The 17,272-nt window shown below is 38.7% G+C and overlaps 1 protein-coding gene across 5 annotated transcripts in view; it reads left to right on the top strand.

The window, feature by feature from the left end:
- Window positions 1–17,272, top strand: part of kank4 (KN motif and ankyrin repeat domains 4) — a 79,243-nt gene that overhangs the window by 47,847 nt on the left and 14,124 nt on the right. For all 5 annotated transcript variants that reach the window (XM_044129170.1, XM_044129171.1, XM_044129173.1 and 2 more), the window contains 3 exons: window positions 8,695–8,768; window positions 9,304–12,672; window positions 16,845–16,938. In XM_044129170.1, coding sequence (XP_043985105.1) covers window positions 8,750–8,768; window positions 9,304–12,672; window positions 16,845–16,938 — 3,482 coding nt within the window. In that variant the 5' untranslated portion in view covers window positions 8,695–8,749. The remainder of the gene's footprint in view (window positions 1–8,694; window positions 8,769–9,303; window positions 12,673–16,844; window positions 16,939–17,272) is intronic.

A 17,272-nucleotide genomic window follows, 5' to 3' on the forward strand; every position in this document is an offset into this window, starting at 1 on the left:
CTACAAAGAACCTTAATATCCCCATTATGGGATGTGAAGTAGTCTTTCATCATGGTTCTTTTATGAGTTATTACCTTAAATTTCAACTCTAGCAAGCATTCATCCAATAGAGATGTAGCAGATGTATTTGGTATCTTGCGTGTATGCTCGTTCTTATCAGTATTAGCACATTTGTCTGCACATGGCTAGAAATTGTTTGGTTAGTGATGGCGTATTAGGCTGGACAGCCCTGCTTACTTTCTCAGGGCTCTACAAATGTAAATAGAGATAGCTAGCCTCATGTCAAGGCAGCGATAACGGCCTGAAACCTGTTACAGTTGCTCGACTTGCTTCTTTCTTTTCCATGTGCAGCTGCTTACAGCTCCACTCTGTTTTTTTTTCATACAGCTAATGAACATTCAGGTTTAGGGCTACGACTGCAGCATGTTTACAATGCTTCATTAGGAAGTGCATTCATATGCATTTTTAAAAAAGCTGCAGAAAGTGTCAGATAATAGGGAGGAAATCTGGATGTCTGAGATGCAACAGTGGCTGCCACTCCCTGCACTGCTCCTTTTTTCTACTTTCTTCCCCATCCATCCGCCCACCTCTTGTCCCCTGTTTGCTCTCTCCAATCTTATTTCCTTCTAGTCTGTCTTCTCTCCAATCTTGCTCTGTGTCAGTGCATTGGACTAATTCAATCTCCAGTACACAGGCACTCCAATGTAACGACCCATGACATTCAATTAATGCTTCTAGCTGGGTTAGGTCAGGAGTAATTTTATGTGTGTAAATGTGTGCTTGTTGGATGTGCATATGTGAATCACTGAGGAGGCATTGAGTGTGTAATTTATTAATTCTTTATATTACTGTAAACCTATTTTTGACAAAATCACTTTAATTCCAAAATATCTGATTTTTCCCACTTTCATAAATGTTTTCCTATTAAACTCTGTAGAGACTCGTAAGTCATAATAATTATTTTCAATTCCACATTTGGAGAAATCGAGAAATATACAAAAAAAAAAAAAAAGAGTAAAACAGTAACCATAATTCAGTTAAGAATGTCCCTAAAAGTTTCCAAACAGTGAAGAATACATATGAAATCCCAAACCTATGCATTAATGAATGGCCATGTAAGACACAAACATATAGCAAAGTCTCTATGTCAAAATGGCTTAGTAATGTAAAGATTTGTGTGTTGATTTATCTTGTTCCGACAACAGGAAACTGCTGTCTGAATGCACTATCTTGGAGACTTATTCTGTGTTCCAGTTACTTCAAAAGTGGGATTTCAGAGCTGAGTTTGACGTTGGACCCAAAGTAAAAGTGTTCTAGTTTTGAAGTCAGAATTTCAACATGGTGACGTTCATAAACATAATTTAAAAAAGCTTTTACAAACATAATTTTAAGCCTTTCATAAGCAAGCTCCACTTTGGTTTTTGTTTAGTTTAGCATTACATGTTGTTTTTCTCTTTTGTTATAATTACACAAAATGTCTTTTTTTTTGGTTATTTGTATTGTTCCTTTCCTGACTGAAACACCTTTAAAAACTGTCATTGTTTTACCCATGTTCCTTTAAGATTAGAAGCCCCTCCTTTTTATTTTTTCTTCTGTGGTATTGTCCTTAAATGGTTTGCGTCCCTTTTGTCTTGTTCTCGTGTAGCATAGGTGTGTGCTACTTATTTTTCATCTAAGTACATCCAGTTTATTTATACATCTACTACGTTGAGTTTTGTTATCACCATTGTGATATACTGTGTGAATCCATTGTATTATGTAAATATCTAATAGCAGGAATAAATTTTAGTTTGATTATGTACTTTTGTATAGGACTTGGAGTGGGCAGCCTATAACGCAGTTGTTTTCTATTTGTTCTCGTCAGAAGAAATCGCGAAACCATCCATTTTAAAGACAAACCATGTCACGGTCCTGGTCATTCAATAAAACCAGCACAACGCAGAAAGGATTCGGTTACACGGGCACTACATACAGTATTTCAACTGACATTTTAAACACAATTTACATTTGCAGGTAAAATAAACATGTTTCCACCACATCTTATTACCTTTTACATGAGAAGCGGCCATTTTGAAATACTAAGTCCACCTTACAAATCCTAACTGGAAGTCAGTGGGAAAATATGACTTCTGAGAAAGTTCCAGTTGAGTTTTCTAACTGGGAAGTTGAATTTCCCTGTTCCGAGTACAACTGGAGCGCAGCATAAAACTGACACCCATGCATTTTAAACTGCTCTGTGGTGAGCTTGGTCTGTGCAAATATTCTTAATTTGTTTCACAGTAGAGTAACTGACTAATATAGCTATAAGGTTTTCCATGTGTTCATCAGATTGACAACTGGTGCCCTATTACGTTCTGACAAGTTTTTCTTTAAAATGTGTATAAACTCTGACTACATTAGCACGGTTGAGGTTTTACTTTGGTGATATATAGAAGAAAGCCTGGCTGTCACTGAGAACTTATTTACTCTACCATCATTACTCTTGTCTTCCGGGCCTTACATTACCAATGTCGTCGCCTCTCCTCCAGCTGTCACAGTTATTGGATTGGTGCTGACAGACTGCAGTGCATCCTCTGAGAGTCTGTGTGCATGAGCGACACATGGAATGCTAAATGCGTACTGAAACCAATTCTAGAGCATATTCAAACAAGTACCAACAAAGAGTGATTGCCTGTGTGCTGACACAAACACAAACAGCTAAAACACACACACAAACACCCCCCCACACACACACATTACATCTCTCTATCTTCACAAGGATGTTGTACTGACTTCCATTCATTCTTTTTTATTTATTTTCTATAGTCTAATCTTGACCCTTAGCTAAACTCAATCCACTACTTGGTCCTAAACCTAACCTCTAACCCCAAAACAGTATTTCTTCTTATGGAGTTGTGGGTCCTCACAATGTAGTGTTTGTTGGAAAAATGGGATTTGCAAAGTGAGAAATACAAAAACACACACATCCTCAACCCCGTGCGTGAACGCCCACACACTTTTTGACAAAAATAACTGTGCCTTCATTATAGCTTTGTGTAGCCTGCTGCAAATACTTTCAATTTGGATTAGCATGCTTTTTATGAGCTTTTAGCTTGCAGTCATTATGACTGTAATCCTGTGTGGATTCTGCATCATCAGTGTCAACAGAAGGACTCAAAAAATTTAATTACTAGCCTAACCTTGATGGTTGACTAGTTAGAGAATAATCGCTGCCTCAATCATCACTTTACAGTAATCCTCCATATTAGTTTGCACATGGTCACTAAATGCAATATGATTAATCTGAGGCTATTTTCAAATTTCCACACACCTATTGTGGACATGTTAATATTGTGCTTTTCATGATTTTGTTTTCATATCAAATGATCGGATGGAAAACAACTGAATCTTAAAAATACATATCAAAAATACATATGAGTTTCTAAAAGTTAATTTGCTCCAATCCATAAAACTTCAAATATGCTCAAATATTTACTTTGAACACCACTAATGTTTTTCCTCTAAGCAACTTGATCACAACAGGATTAAACCCAATGTCAAATTTCAACCATCTGAGCAAAACTGTCACTCTTAGACAAAAGAAGTTCATTAGCATGTTCACAAACACCCCAGGAACCATCAAGCTGAAAGCCTGTAATGAACAGTAAACATTTTGATGACCAGTGTTACGTCCACATGAAGCCAGTTTTATATCACTATGGACTCAGAAAGACGTCATTGTTTCTAATTTGACTTGATTTAATTTGACTTGCCCATATGGACAAGACAGATGACTTCTAGAGAAAAGTTGCATGGCAGGTTGCTACAAAAAATGCTGCATTGTCACAGTTACAATGAGGCTTTTAAGCCAAAAAAAACATTTGACCAATTGTCAAGCAATGCGGTGGCAAAATCATCGGGTGTTTCGCCGATTCCCATCTTTTAGTTATTCCAAACTTTTTTGAATTATGCAAAAGTTCTTCACATAGTCAAAATTCATTGTCTATTTATGTAGTTGAAAACAAATCAAGTTAGTGAGGACTTCAAGTCTTTGCACGTTCCTTGCACAACAAAACCATTTTGTTTTGTTGTGCAAAACAAAATGATCCATACTCTGCTGCATGTATCCCTGCACCAGAGTTAAATAACTGAGTACATAGCTTAGGTTAATTCCTTCATCCCTGATCAGAGAAGTGACCAAAGAAAGCAAACCCGATTGTGATTTGTCATTTTCATTTTTGTTAATCCCATTTTGCGATGCCCGTCATGCCATATTTTTCTATTCTTTCAATCTTCATCACATCCTCCTTTCTCCCTTCTTTTCATCTTTAATCTCTCTTTAATTTTAATCATTTCTCTCCCTCTGACTCTGTATCTTTTTGAACGTAATGATCTAATTAAAAAAGGTTTTGCTGCCTGCCTACTGTGTATAATTATCACTAGGGTCACCCTGTACTTCACTCAACAATTACTTAGCACAGCATTCTTTGGCTCCTTAATTAAACCTTAAGGACAGCGATTTGATCGTAGTCGCATTAAACATCACCAGGAGTAGGGAATACCTGTGCTATTTCACCTCTCAGAAGAGCTGAGAAGCAAATTACAGAATGGTTGCCATGGCAACAATCAGAGGATGTCTCATCCTGTCAGTCACTTGATCTGTGTGTTTCTCCTTGTGTGTGTGTTTATCTGCTCATCTGTAACAGAGACAACAGTTCTGCCTCAGGTCACCTGCTTTTTCCATTAATAAGGCTCAATCTGTGAAGATGGGACCAGGGCCAAATAGTGCTTGTCACATTTCCTGTTAAGGTCCCGGGGTGCACTGACTGTCATTTTGATTGATTACATTGCCACCTCATAGAATGCTTGCCTTGCAGTGTGTCACCACTTGGCATTGCACAACACAGCTTTCATTGTGACATGGGCTGTGCACTCACTTCAAGCTATTATAGATAATCTTTGTAATGTGTTGTTCCAACATATGAGAGAACACGCTGAAATGTTCTGCACTCTATGCAATATCCCAGTTTAAATTGATTGAAGGTGCAGCTGTGAAAAAAGCTGTGCAGAACCAAGTGTTTTTTTTATGCCTTAACAAGAATCTTTCATAATTTTGGGATATTTGACTATTCTTATTATGAGAAATACAGACCTCATCTAAATAACGTTGTTTGGTCCTTATCGCAGACCCATGTTTTTAGCATATGTTAAAAATGTTCAGTGTTGTATAAGTCAATCGTTATGTACAAGCTTTATATCAGTTTATTCATATCAAACTAGTTTTAATGTGCATTTGGATCATTGTCTAGTTGTAGCAGCTATTTGTGACCAGGTTGTTGCTGATTTGATGTAAAACAAAACTTTTGCAGTTGCTCCTTCTTTGCATAATTCACCATTATGAAACAGACCCTCAGTATGATGCTACCACCATGCTCAGAAAAGGTGTTTTGTTCTTAGGTTTAAATCTCCTCATCTTGATTCCTCCAAACATTCTTTATGTCCTTGAGGAAATCAAGGTTAACATTTGTCTACCCCAACTAAAAAACTTGTCTCCTGAAGACATTTGCTTAAATTTTCAGAACTTGAAGATGTCAATTTTGAAACAGATTTTCCACCATCTTGCAGTTTATTATAGTCCTCAGCCTTTTTAGTGTCTGGTTTGTTCTTGGACATTCTAGCTGATTTCTTTTCACCAGACATAACAGTGCAAGTCAAACTTTAACGCAAGTGTTTCAATTGGACAAAATCTGGGAATGTATCAAGACTAAAATATGCCAGAACCATGTTGATGGCTTCGACTTCAATAATTTCTTTTACTTCACACCCACAAATATTTCCCAATATGTGTATCTATATACAGTATTTGCATTATAACAGTATTATGAGATTCTGTAATAAATTCACACCATTCATACATATAATTTACATGTCTCTGTGTTTCTTGTTGGAAAAATCATATACCGTCTTAAAAATAGCAGTTAAAATGAATGCAAGCCTCCAAGGTAAAACTCTATAGTTAGGCTGGGATTGCAACAGGACTCCCCAAGGAAAAAGAAAAAAAAAATCTGAAAAGATGGTAAACAAAAATGACCTTTTGAATTGCTTTCATATTCTAAAACAATTAAGGCAGGTCTGATCATCATAATAAAAGCCTGCAGTAATTTAGATTTGGCAACCTGAAGACAATGCTAAAATACTAATTAGGCTTGAGCTGCAGGGAATTTGATATTTTCCCAAATTTTTGTTATTTATTTTTGTAGATTGTAAAATATATTGTGTGTCTCTTTTCTAAACAATGTTGAAGTGATGTCTAGCTATAGTGGCTCACTTCCTTAATTAATTGAGATTTTGAAGAAGAGAACATTGCCTTCCTTTTATTAATAGTAACATTTGCCAGAGATCTTTACAGTTAGATAGTAAAACATTGCAATTACTCCTTTCTGAAATTCTCTTCATTTCTCATCTGCTCTTCAGTTTACAGCTTGGTTTCTTGGCTCTTCCATTTGGAACAAATGGTATAAAGTGACACCAAATGTTCCCCTGAGTGAGTCTGCCAAGGGTTGTTCTTGTAAAATTAAATTAGACCAATGAACAAAATAGCTCCGTGTTTAATTTTGTTATGCTGGAATATAAACTTTTTATCATTATTTAAAAATGAAATCTGTGTCTGCAGTAGACAGCTGAAAAAGCACAGAGTCTAACTGCCTATTAATCTGTAAACATGATAAATGGATAATACATTCTCAAAAGAATAAGAGTTAATTGGATTAATATTTTTTCAGTATAATTACCAGGAGACTTTTACTGCAGTGAAACAGCAGTGAAGCGAATTACTGTAATGCAGTGAAGACAGAAGTATGCTGTTTCATTGTACCATATTTAGACATAGCATGAGGTTCAGATAAGTAAAATACTGTTTTCCAGTGGTACAGTGGGGCTGGAAATATGTTTTTTTTTGTGTCTTCCTGTGTTTTAAGTGTGCCATGTATAACATTTCTGTAGTTTCTTGAAAGGTTTGTGGCAATGCATTCTTTGGTTTGTGTGAGTTCTTCTGGATTTTTGTCCCAGATGTTACTCGAACCATGTGTGACTATGATGCCCAGGAATAGTAGTAATGTCAGGGACCCTTGAGGGCCTTGTAGTAGGCAGATAATAACAATGTTGGGGTCACTTACCTCCTTCAGGTAGCATTCAAGGAGTTAGGTGCCATTCACAATCTCAATAAAGCAGTCATTATACTGGGATGTGGCCAAAGGCCTTGACTTCTATGCTTTTCTGTGACTTTTCCTGTATCTTCTTGTAACATGCTGAAGAAGATCAGTGACACTCAGCTTAATGGAAGCATCCCTCTTAATCGTTACAGTGGCCAGATATTGATTGGCTGATAGGTGTCCTCTTTGTCTCACAGGGCAAAAATGTGAACAGCATGACGAAGAGAAATATTTCAATAAACATTGTCATTGAACAAAAAGTCTAGAAGTTAGTTAATAGGTAAAACACACGACTTAGCTATGAATCACCTTTTTAGAGTACAGCATGTTACACAGTAAGTATTCAGACACTAAACAGTTGGATATGTAAACTCATAAGTTCACTTTAGGTCCATTTTGATATTTCTTGCAAAACCCTAACATTTAGACCAGTGTTTCCCAACCCTGGTCCTCAAGGCACACTGTCCTACATGTTTTAGAGGTTTCCCTGCTTTAATGTGCCTGATTCAACTGATTGCAGTTCAACAAACGCCTGTTAATCAGTCATCAATTGAAATCAGCTGCACTGAAGCAAGGAAATACCTAAAACATGCAGGGCAGTGTGCCTTGAGGACCAGGGTTGGGAAACACTGATTTAGACAACATTATACATAGATTACAGCTGGAGCAAATGGCATCAGAGTCACCAGAGCTTTTGGGAAGTTGGTCAAACCAGTTGATATTTTTGTATCAACTTCTTGGAATATATTTACAATATGGTGCATTTCTATTTACATTAATTGCATTGTATCTACAAATGAAAAAGCAGATTGTATTATGCCATCATCTGTTCCCGTCCATGCTTTTAAACCATCTATATTACCTGTTATTCAAAAATTATATTAAAAATAGTTTTCCTACCTAAGTTGTCTGATGTTGTTCTAACAAATTTTAATGCTATAAGGAACTGGTGCATGCTGTGAGGAAATGTCTTTCACTATGTCTTAGATCACCTCTGCAACTGTGATCTGATATAAAATGGGTATAAAATGCATTACTGTTTTTTCTGCATAAAATTAATAAAATCAGTTTCATAAAACAGTGTAGAAATGAGGCAGATAGCCCATGCAAAACGTATGCAGAACAACTGTCCAAACTATGTTGCTTTGTGAACTTGTCCATCTGAACTTGTCAGATTTTTTTCAAACTGTTTGTTTTCAGGTAACAGAGCAAGAAATAGTCATACTTAACCAATCAAACATTGTTTTGATAAAAAAAAAAAAACCAACAACAACAAAAGAAATATTTTGCCCTTTTATCATTACTGTAGCAAATCTGTAAAAGTTGTTGGCATCTTTTGGAAAATCTTCTACTTCAAGCATTTCATTTTACAGAGCTGTCATTTCTATCATTTCAGTAAAAATATGGATGTAAACCATCAAAAATATAACTCTTTGCTTTATTCATGTAATGAATCCAACCATTTGCTCAATTTCTCACATGACATTTGTTCTGTCTTATCCAGGCTGCCAGCTCAAATCTTACCAAACACAAGTAGATGACTGAGAACTCTGCATCTCATGATGGACAAGAAAAGTGGTGAGTGCCACAAAGCCTTTAGTTAAGCAAAAAATGTCCCTGCTTCTAACACATCTTACAGTTCAAATCCTAGTCCCCCAACTGTAACACCAGTAATTTGTCTTGTAGGATTCTATTTTTGCCCATTGTACAGTCAATATAAGAAATAAAAGGAAAAGCAATTTGCCTGATTATTGTGTATTTGACTTAAGAACTGCTAAGAGCTTATTTTCTTGAGGTGATAAACGCCTCCTGTCTCATGCTGAATTTATAAGATGGCACAACATGAACAGTATTTTACATGGCTTGTTTGTTTTGGCACAATCACTGCATGCTAATTACTTCTCTGTAAGTGATATTGGCTTTACAGAGCCGCATGTACAACACAGTACTGCTTGTCTTTGCAAGAGGGTGAAAAAGAATCATGATGCTTATAATAATCTCAAATTTGATTGCTGTTCAGTTTGTTTACTAATTGCACATTCATTTGAAATACTTATCAGTTTTGTTTTTTTTACAAATTAAAATAACTATGATCCTTGTTAACTCCTTACAGCCAACGGCTTTCAGACCAAGGTCAACGAGGGCGGTGTACAGAGGAAACAGCTGCCCTATTCAGTGGAGACTCCCTATGGCTTCCATCTGGATCTTGACTTCCTCAAGTATGTGGACGATATTGAAAAAGGCAACACCATTAAAAGGGTCCACATCCAAAGGAGGGTGAAAGGCCCAGCTAAATTCAGCACTCTTCCCAGAAATTTTAGCCTCCCTGGACATGGAGTCAGGCCTCCACCTAAGGAAGGGGCATGGTCTGGGACATCTACCTTGGGCCCAAAGCCCAAATCCCGAGTGACAGAGGTCCAACAAATATTTGACTTTAGGCCAAGTGAAGGGGCAATATCCAGTCATAGCAGCAGAGCGACAACCAGTCAAGGAACTGCAAATGTTTCAAACAAATCTAGAGATGAACCAGGCACTGTCTATCAAGGTGCTGAGGATAAAACTGCTGTGATTCAAAGTCGACCAAACCTCCTTAGAGCATCATCAATGCCCATCACCCTCCAGCAGAGGAAAGGTTCAGATTCAAGCAGCCCTGATTGCACGACGGGAACGCCAGAAAATGGATCAACAGAGAACATGTTCCGTGCCTCTCCAGACATATTGGAAAGACGGTGCCTTCCACAGGATCGGGCGGGTCTTCACCAGCAGATAACAGTGGCACTGAAAAGAGTCAGGGAGCTGGAAGAACAGGTCAAAACTATCCCAGAACTAAAGGCTCAGATCTGCTCCTTAAGGGAGGAACGGGAGAAGCTGCTTCGTCAGATACAAATACAGTCCCAAGTTCAAGCTTCCACTTCATCCTCTGCAATGGCAACAACTTATGAGACAGGGGGAAACAGTCAACGCCAAAGACCAAGACCTTCAGAAGGGCTCAACTTATCTTTAGCAATTCAACCGGTTCGAGGTGTAGCTTCTGAGCATGTGCCAGTAAATGTAGAAGATAGCCACAGGGAGACAAAAAGAACAAAAGACCTACCAATACAGAGAGATCCTTCTACAAATCAAAAGCAAAGTGTACCGTCAGAGAAAGCTGACAAACAAAAAGAGGCATCTACGAGCCTGCAAGATAATGCAGAGGAAAGGCTATCACAGGACACTGAAGTTGCAAAAAAAAGTGAGATTATCAGAGAGAGTAATGCATCAAAAGAGGACCAAAACGGAATGATAAAGCTGGAAGAGAAACTAATGATGCTGGAAGCAAAACTTACTCAGGCTAGCCAGGAGCTAGAGAGAACTAATGCTCTTTTGAAGGAACAAATGGAAGAGAATAAAGCAAAAGAGGACAGAATATTGCAACTGAGTGAAGGGATGAGAGTGGAAATTTGTACCACACAAGTACCTGTGAGGCCAAGAAGAGAAAGCATAGATGCAGGAACAACTACAGAGAAAATAGATCTCAGCCACCAAGAAACTGAGACAGAATCTCTTGCTAAAATAGATCAGGGAACAGATACGGATAAAATCTTGGTTGAAGTGATAGTACCCAAGCCGAGGACTAGAAGTATAGATCGAGGAATAGCAACTAGCAAGCTTGACACACATGACCAACAAATAAAAATGGAGGCAGAGGTAATAGCGGCAATACAACCCCGACCCAGAGCCAACAGTATGGAACGGGGTACAATAACAGAGAACATTGTCACACAAGATCAGACAACGGAGACGCCTGCAGCCGAAAGAGTAAACCAAGTCACAGAGACAGAGGGAGAAACAGTGACAGATCATCCACATAGACCAAGAGCCAGTAGCATAGATCAGGGAACAGAGACTGAAAGGGTGGACACTGTGGACAGAATCACAGAGACTGAGGCAGCACAGAGGAGCGACCAGCAAACAGAAACAGAGATAGAAAGTCGGCAGGACAACAACCTGTCTCGAGATGCACAAGCAGAGGGTCGAGTGGAGGAAAGTGAAACCACTGTAAGAGGAGATATTGGTCATCCTGTGAACAGCACAGCAGAAAGCGAAAAAACAAAAAAAGTAGTTCAAATAGAAAGTGAAAATGTTGCTGTAGAGGTTGCTGCAAATATATTTGTTGCAGACGTTAAAGGCATTGTGACAACTTTAGATTCAGAAGTTGAAATAAAGACTAAAGTCTGTCCCAGCCCAGTCTCTGGAACTGATAAAAGGGAAGTGACCTCTGCACAAGATGACTCAAAACCTAAAGAGCTCCAACTCTCAACTGGTGTAGAGATTGTAGAACCTAAAATGACTGAGATGGAGACAGCAGAAAATAAAGATAGAGAAATTTTGTGTGAATCAGTGAAAGAAAATGTCGTCCCTGATACTGTTGCAGCCGAAAGTTCAGCTGTGAAGGCAGCAGCTCCTGTTAGACCACAGAGAGGACGCAAACCCTCAGCAGAGCAAATGCAGCCAACACCTCCTCAACCTCAGCTTGCACCCATGCTCACTACCAGGGAATCCAGCGAACCTGAATCTGAGAAAATCACAACAAAAGTCCAGACTGCACCACGCCTGGAGACTGAGTTATCAGCACAACCTTCTGAACCACGGGAAAATGATCAAATGCCATCTGTGCCTCAAGTTCAAGACAGTAGTCAAGCAGAGAAGCTGCCTGATGAGTTGATCGAGAAACAGTCTAATGTACAACCTCAGGGTGAATCTCAAAGCGTTTCTTCTATCTCTAGTGAGATCCAAGTAAAGACCAAGCCCATTCAACCACACAGTAAGTCTCAACCTGCATCTCGTCGGGACTCAAAAGAGCAGAAAGCGCCACAGAGGGGATCCAGTGTATCACACCCTCCAAGTCGTGAGTCAGGAGAAACAAAGACTCGTCAAATCCGCCATGGATCAGGTGATACCCCATCCCACTCCCAGAGCTTGCGTAGAAGCTCCACAGAGGCTCCATCATCTCAAAAAGATGCCAGAGAGACACAATCTCTTCGAAGAGGCTCAAGCGAAGCAGCTCAGCGTCGTGGTTCAAGTGAGGCAAAAGCCTTGCGACGGGAATCTGGCGAGTCTCAGACAGCCCGCAGAGGTTCTGGTGAATCGCCAACATCTCCTGCGGCTTTGGGACAAGTAGTAACTCGAATAACAGGTCTTCTTGGGGAGCAGTGGGCACAGCTCGGGAGCAGCTCTGGAGCCCAACAGATGGCTGGCCAACAGGAGAGCCCCATAGCACCAAAACAGACTGCAACCAAAAGAGCAGAAGCAGGAAAGGGAACCCCAGCCAAGCCTGCAGGCAAAGGTGCCCCTGCTGCAACAACTGGGAAAGCAGCGGGGAAGTCCAGTGCTTCCAAAATGAGTTCAATTCAAAGCCAACTGGTCAGCTCCCTCAGTGTCCTTTCAGCCTTCTACTCCCCAGGCCAGAAAACAGCTGCCACCAGCAAGCAGCAAGAGCAAGGTAGGCATGAAGTGTATCAGAAAGTATTAAGCGGCTGTCTGACAATGAGCTGAATAATTTCCTCTGCAATATTCCACATATTAACCATTCACAAAGGCCTGTAGTTACATCAGTCATGCTGCTTAATTGCAACACATCCCTTATGATCTTCCATCAAGGCGGGGTCTAAATATTAATATGTACACAGAGTTTCATCTCATTTCGTTGAAGGCTGAACGCGCAGCTGAACTTTGTCAGAATGCTTTGAATTCTTTTCAGATATCTGTTGTGCCAATCTGTGGTACGGGTAGAACGTCTTACACTGCATGACAAACAGTTTTGCCAGCTGACGTTAGAACTCTCATTATCAAGCTGACTAGAGGACTGAGTTTTTATGACACGCAAGTAAAGCCATCTGTCTGTTCACGCAATTAGAAACACTCCACTCAGAGGAGAGGTTGTCAAATCAAGTCTGGATCAATTATCAACAGAATGATTATGGTCCATCATATTCATTAGATATTATTTGCTAAGTTTGGATAGCAGTTATTATTCTTGTATGACTTTTTATAGGCTGCATTGAACTTCACATTTTTCGCTCTGAGAAAGGAAGCTTATTTGCATGATTTTGTTTATTATGTTGATTTGTGATTGTTTATTATAAAATGATGGATTAAACAGCCAAACATAAGAAAGTAAAACCATCTGTATGAAAAAACACAAGAGATGTAATGTTTCTAAGCTACTGAAGCTATGTTAGTGATGTGAATTATTCAAAACAGCCAATAAAGTTAGGGTAAATCTAGAAAAGGGGCATAAATTCACAGCACAGCTGGAAGATTCAGTAGAGAGGACTGTTATTAGTCATTGTTGAAAGAACACTAAATGAATCCCAGCTAATGGTATTCTACATGCTTTACAGAAGACATAGTAAACATGTGGAAAAAGGTGCTCTGGTCAGATGAGACCAAAAAAAACAAACGTTTCTATCATTCAGAATTCTTTATGTGATAGAAATAAAATTTGTTTCGTCCTGAACAGACCATCTCTATGGTGAAACATGAAACATGCTTTTCTTCAGCAGGAACAGGAAATCTGCTCCAATTTGATTGTTAGATGAATGAAGATAAAATCTGTCACAGACTGCAAAAGATCTGCCTGCAGAGCAACAACCCTTATCATCCAGCCAGAGCGAGTATATTAATTTGTTAGACTGGCCCTGCAAAAGCCCAAACTTATATTAGTTGAGACACCAATCTGGAATCAGATTTATTTTAAAAATGTATCCACATTTTTTGTTTCTAAATGTGCATAGCTAGTTGAAAAACTTCTGAAGATAAGCCTGAATGGCGATTTGAAAATATATTGAGTCAGGAGGGAAGAATCCAGTTCACAACTATGCACTACTTGGTGTTAATGAAATACATTAATATTTTTAATGGGACTATGATAAACTCTAAAATAAAAAATAAAAAATTAAGGGGTATGAAATTTTCCATGGCAGTCTGTGTCTTGAACACATATTTTCTTCACCACAAGTGCAGTACTATACAATAGTTCATATTTACAGCTGTTGTGCTTGCACATTTTTCTACTTATGCACTGTAGATGCTGTTTCTTTTTAAAAATTGGCACCACTGGTTGCTGTTACTAAGAAGGAAGAAAAAAGTAAGTAATTACCAAGCACTGGTTAGGTAGCCTGCTTTTAAAATCAAATACTTATTTCTTATTCTAAACATAATATACAAACACTCATTCACGCAGGAAAGTGGAGCCATGCTTATTAACTGTAAAGTGGTCTTGTAAGCAGAGGCCCTCACGCATACATCAAACAGATGGTGCCTCTCTGTCTTCCCTTGATGTCTCCAATGTTGGGGATTGAGCCAGGAGCTGGAGCTCAGAACCACATTTTCTCACAGTTAACATGCAGTTCAATGTTGGGGGGACTGTACAGCACTGTGTTCAAACAAAGTGCATATGCCTGGATTTACATGTGCTGTTTCAGGATTTGGAGTGTTTCTCTGCGTTAGACATCTTGAACTTCTCTAATGACATTGATAGAGAATTAAACCCTTGTATTCATCTGAAGCTGAAATTTAGGTCTTGGGAATTTTCTCAAATGAGACTGATCAAATTCAAAATTAAATTTACCTAAACCAAATCTCAGCAAAAAACAAAAATGTATGGATTTATTAAAAGTAAGTTCTTTGGATGTTGACTTGAGGATGCATTCAGATTTTAAATATTCATTAAGCTTCCCACTCTCTGTTGTTGTCTCTGGAGAGACACTTGATCTAAAAGCACCGTTCTTCCTGGATCTTATAGATGGTGGTTTTTGGCGGAAAGCCACATCCTTGTATTTGGATAAAACATTATGGATCCACTACACAACATCTGCTGTCAGGAACAACTAAGACCACCACACTTGGCCAAGAGCCAACAGGAGTCAGCAAAAGAGCCAATGCAGAATCGATTATTCGACAGTTACAAACATAAGTAGGCCTGACAATGTCAAGGTTGCGTGCTGTGAATACTGCTGACTTGTGCAAATTGCCCTGGGAAATACATGTACAGCATGTAGTTGTGTGGTTTAATTAAATGATTCAATTTAATTCAAAGTACTTTTTGTATCTGTCATCATGCAGATAATATCATATGTTGCTAAATAATGAATTTTCCCCATGTCACATTTCAATTTAATTAGTTTTAACAGTTGAATGAACAGAACTCTGGCTTTTCTCTGTTGTCAAATGGTCTCCATACAGCTAGTTTGCATTACAAAAGTGTTCACACCCATTTTTTTTATTTTAGCACAATCCATCCATCCATCCATTATCTATTCGCCCTTTGTCCCTAATGGGGTCGGGAGGGTTGCTGGTGCCTATCCCCAGCTAACGTTCCAGGTGAGAGGCGGGGTTCACCCTGGACAGGTCGCCAGTCTGTCACAGATTTTAGCACAATGCAAACACATATCTTAATAGGATTTAATGTGATAGACCAACATACTATGTAATAATTTGTTGTTTTTTAATTTGCATATAAAAAACTTGTGGACATTATAGTTGCAATGAGTTCGTCAATTGTTTGTAGAAAGGTCTATGCTGAAAGTACAGCAGCAAGTGTTTTTCCAAATCCACAGACTGACAATCTTGGACATCCCTCTCTTCAAAAGTCACTCAAGCTCATTCAGGTTTGATGGATAACATCTGTGAACATCTGTTGGACAGACTCAATTGGATTTAGGTCTGGACTGTCACTGGGACATTTTCACCTAAGAATCTGATCCTAATCTGATCTAAACCATTCCATTGTCACTCTGCTTTTAAGTTTAGGGCCATTAACTTGCTCAAGGTGGACCTCTGCTATTGCAGCTTGGAACAAATTTTTCCTACATTGTGCTGTCACCATTTATTGCAATAGGAACGGAGTATTTAAGATGTTGTGTGGCGTTTGTTTCCCATCATAATAGCATTCTGTATGTTTTCATCTCACCTTTTTTCCACATATTGCCCTCTTCCCTACATGGCTCGTTGCAAACTTTTTATGGCATTCTTTCAAAACTGTCATTTTTTTAGTCGGTGTTCCATAAACAACAGATTTGTGGAGAGCTTGAATAATAGTTGCCATGCTCTCAATCCTGAGCTGTGGATCTGTTGAAACCTTCAGTGATACCAGAGGCCTCTTGACTGCCTCACTAATTAATGGTTTCTTGGTTTTTATGAGTCTTTATTGTCTTTCTTTGAGGCCTTCACACACTTGTTAAAGTAGCTGGTTGTACTAGGTTTAGAGGTAACTTAAGCTGGAGTGTTAAAAGAAATTCACACTCAGACTTTCATTGGTTTAAAATAGGCAAAGCTAGCATTTTTTTTTTCTTAAACTTCACAATTATGTGTAACTTTGTTTTAGTCTGTGCTCCAAAATCCTAGTAAAATACTCTGACATTTGTGGTTGTAATAAGACACATACGCAAGTTTAAATATACTACCAACAAAGAAGCGCACAAAAAGAACAACAAACATTTCTTTGTGCACAGAAAAAAATCGTAAAGTCTTTGTGTTGCTTCTATTCAACTTTAATACTACATGTTACATTTCCTCTGTCATTCAGTGTTTGAAGACAGTCAGGAGTTAAGTTTAAAGAAACATGCTTTCTCACTTCTTGCTTTTGCTTCTCTCTCCTCTCCTCTTCACCAGGTCTCAAATCTATTATGAAGAAAAATGGTGTTGCTGACAAGCAGGGGAGCAAGGGAGCCAAGAAAAACCTGAAGTTTGTTGGGGTGAACGGAGGGTAAAAATCTTTCGCTTTATCAGCATCCAGCTTATGTTTCTGCGTGCTGTAGAGTTCAGATTTTTCATTTGTAGGTCTGTGGGGCATTGTACAAATGGATTGAGACCCAATAAGGTACAATAAGAGGAGTTCCAGTCTAGGCAGTTCAGAGTCATTGCTTTGACAATTTTTTGCAAATTTGGTTGTCTTATTGGCTTAATTAAACTAAGACCCAACCTTATACTTATACCTTATACTTTCCCTGGTTTGATTCCCAGTCCCGGGCCATGTACAGCATCTCCCCGCTCCTGTCAAACTACTAATGAATAAAGGCCACCAGAGACAAAAAAACTTA

This window comes from Gambusia affinis, linkage group LG10, assembly GCF_019740435.1.
Source record: "Gambusia affinis linkage group LG10, SWU_Gaff_1.0, whole genome shotgun sequence".
Classification (NCBI taxonomy): Eukaryota; Metazoa; Chordata; class Actinopteri; order Cyprinodontiformes; family Poeciliidae; genus Gambusia; species Gambusia affinis.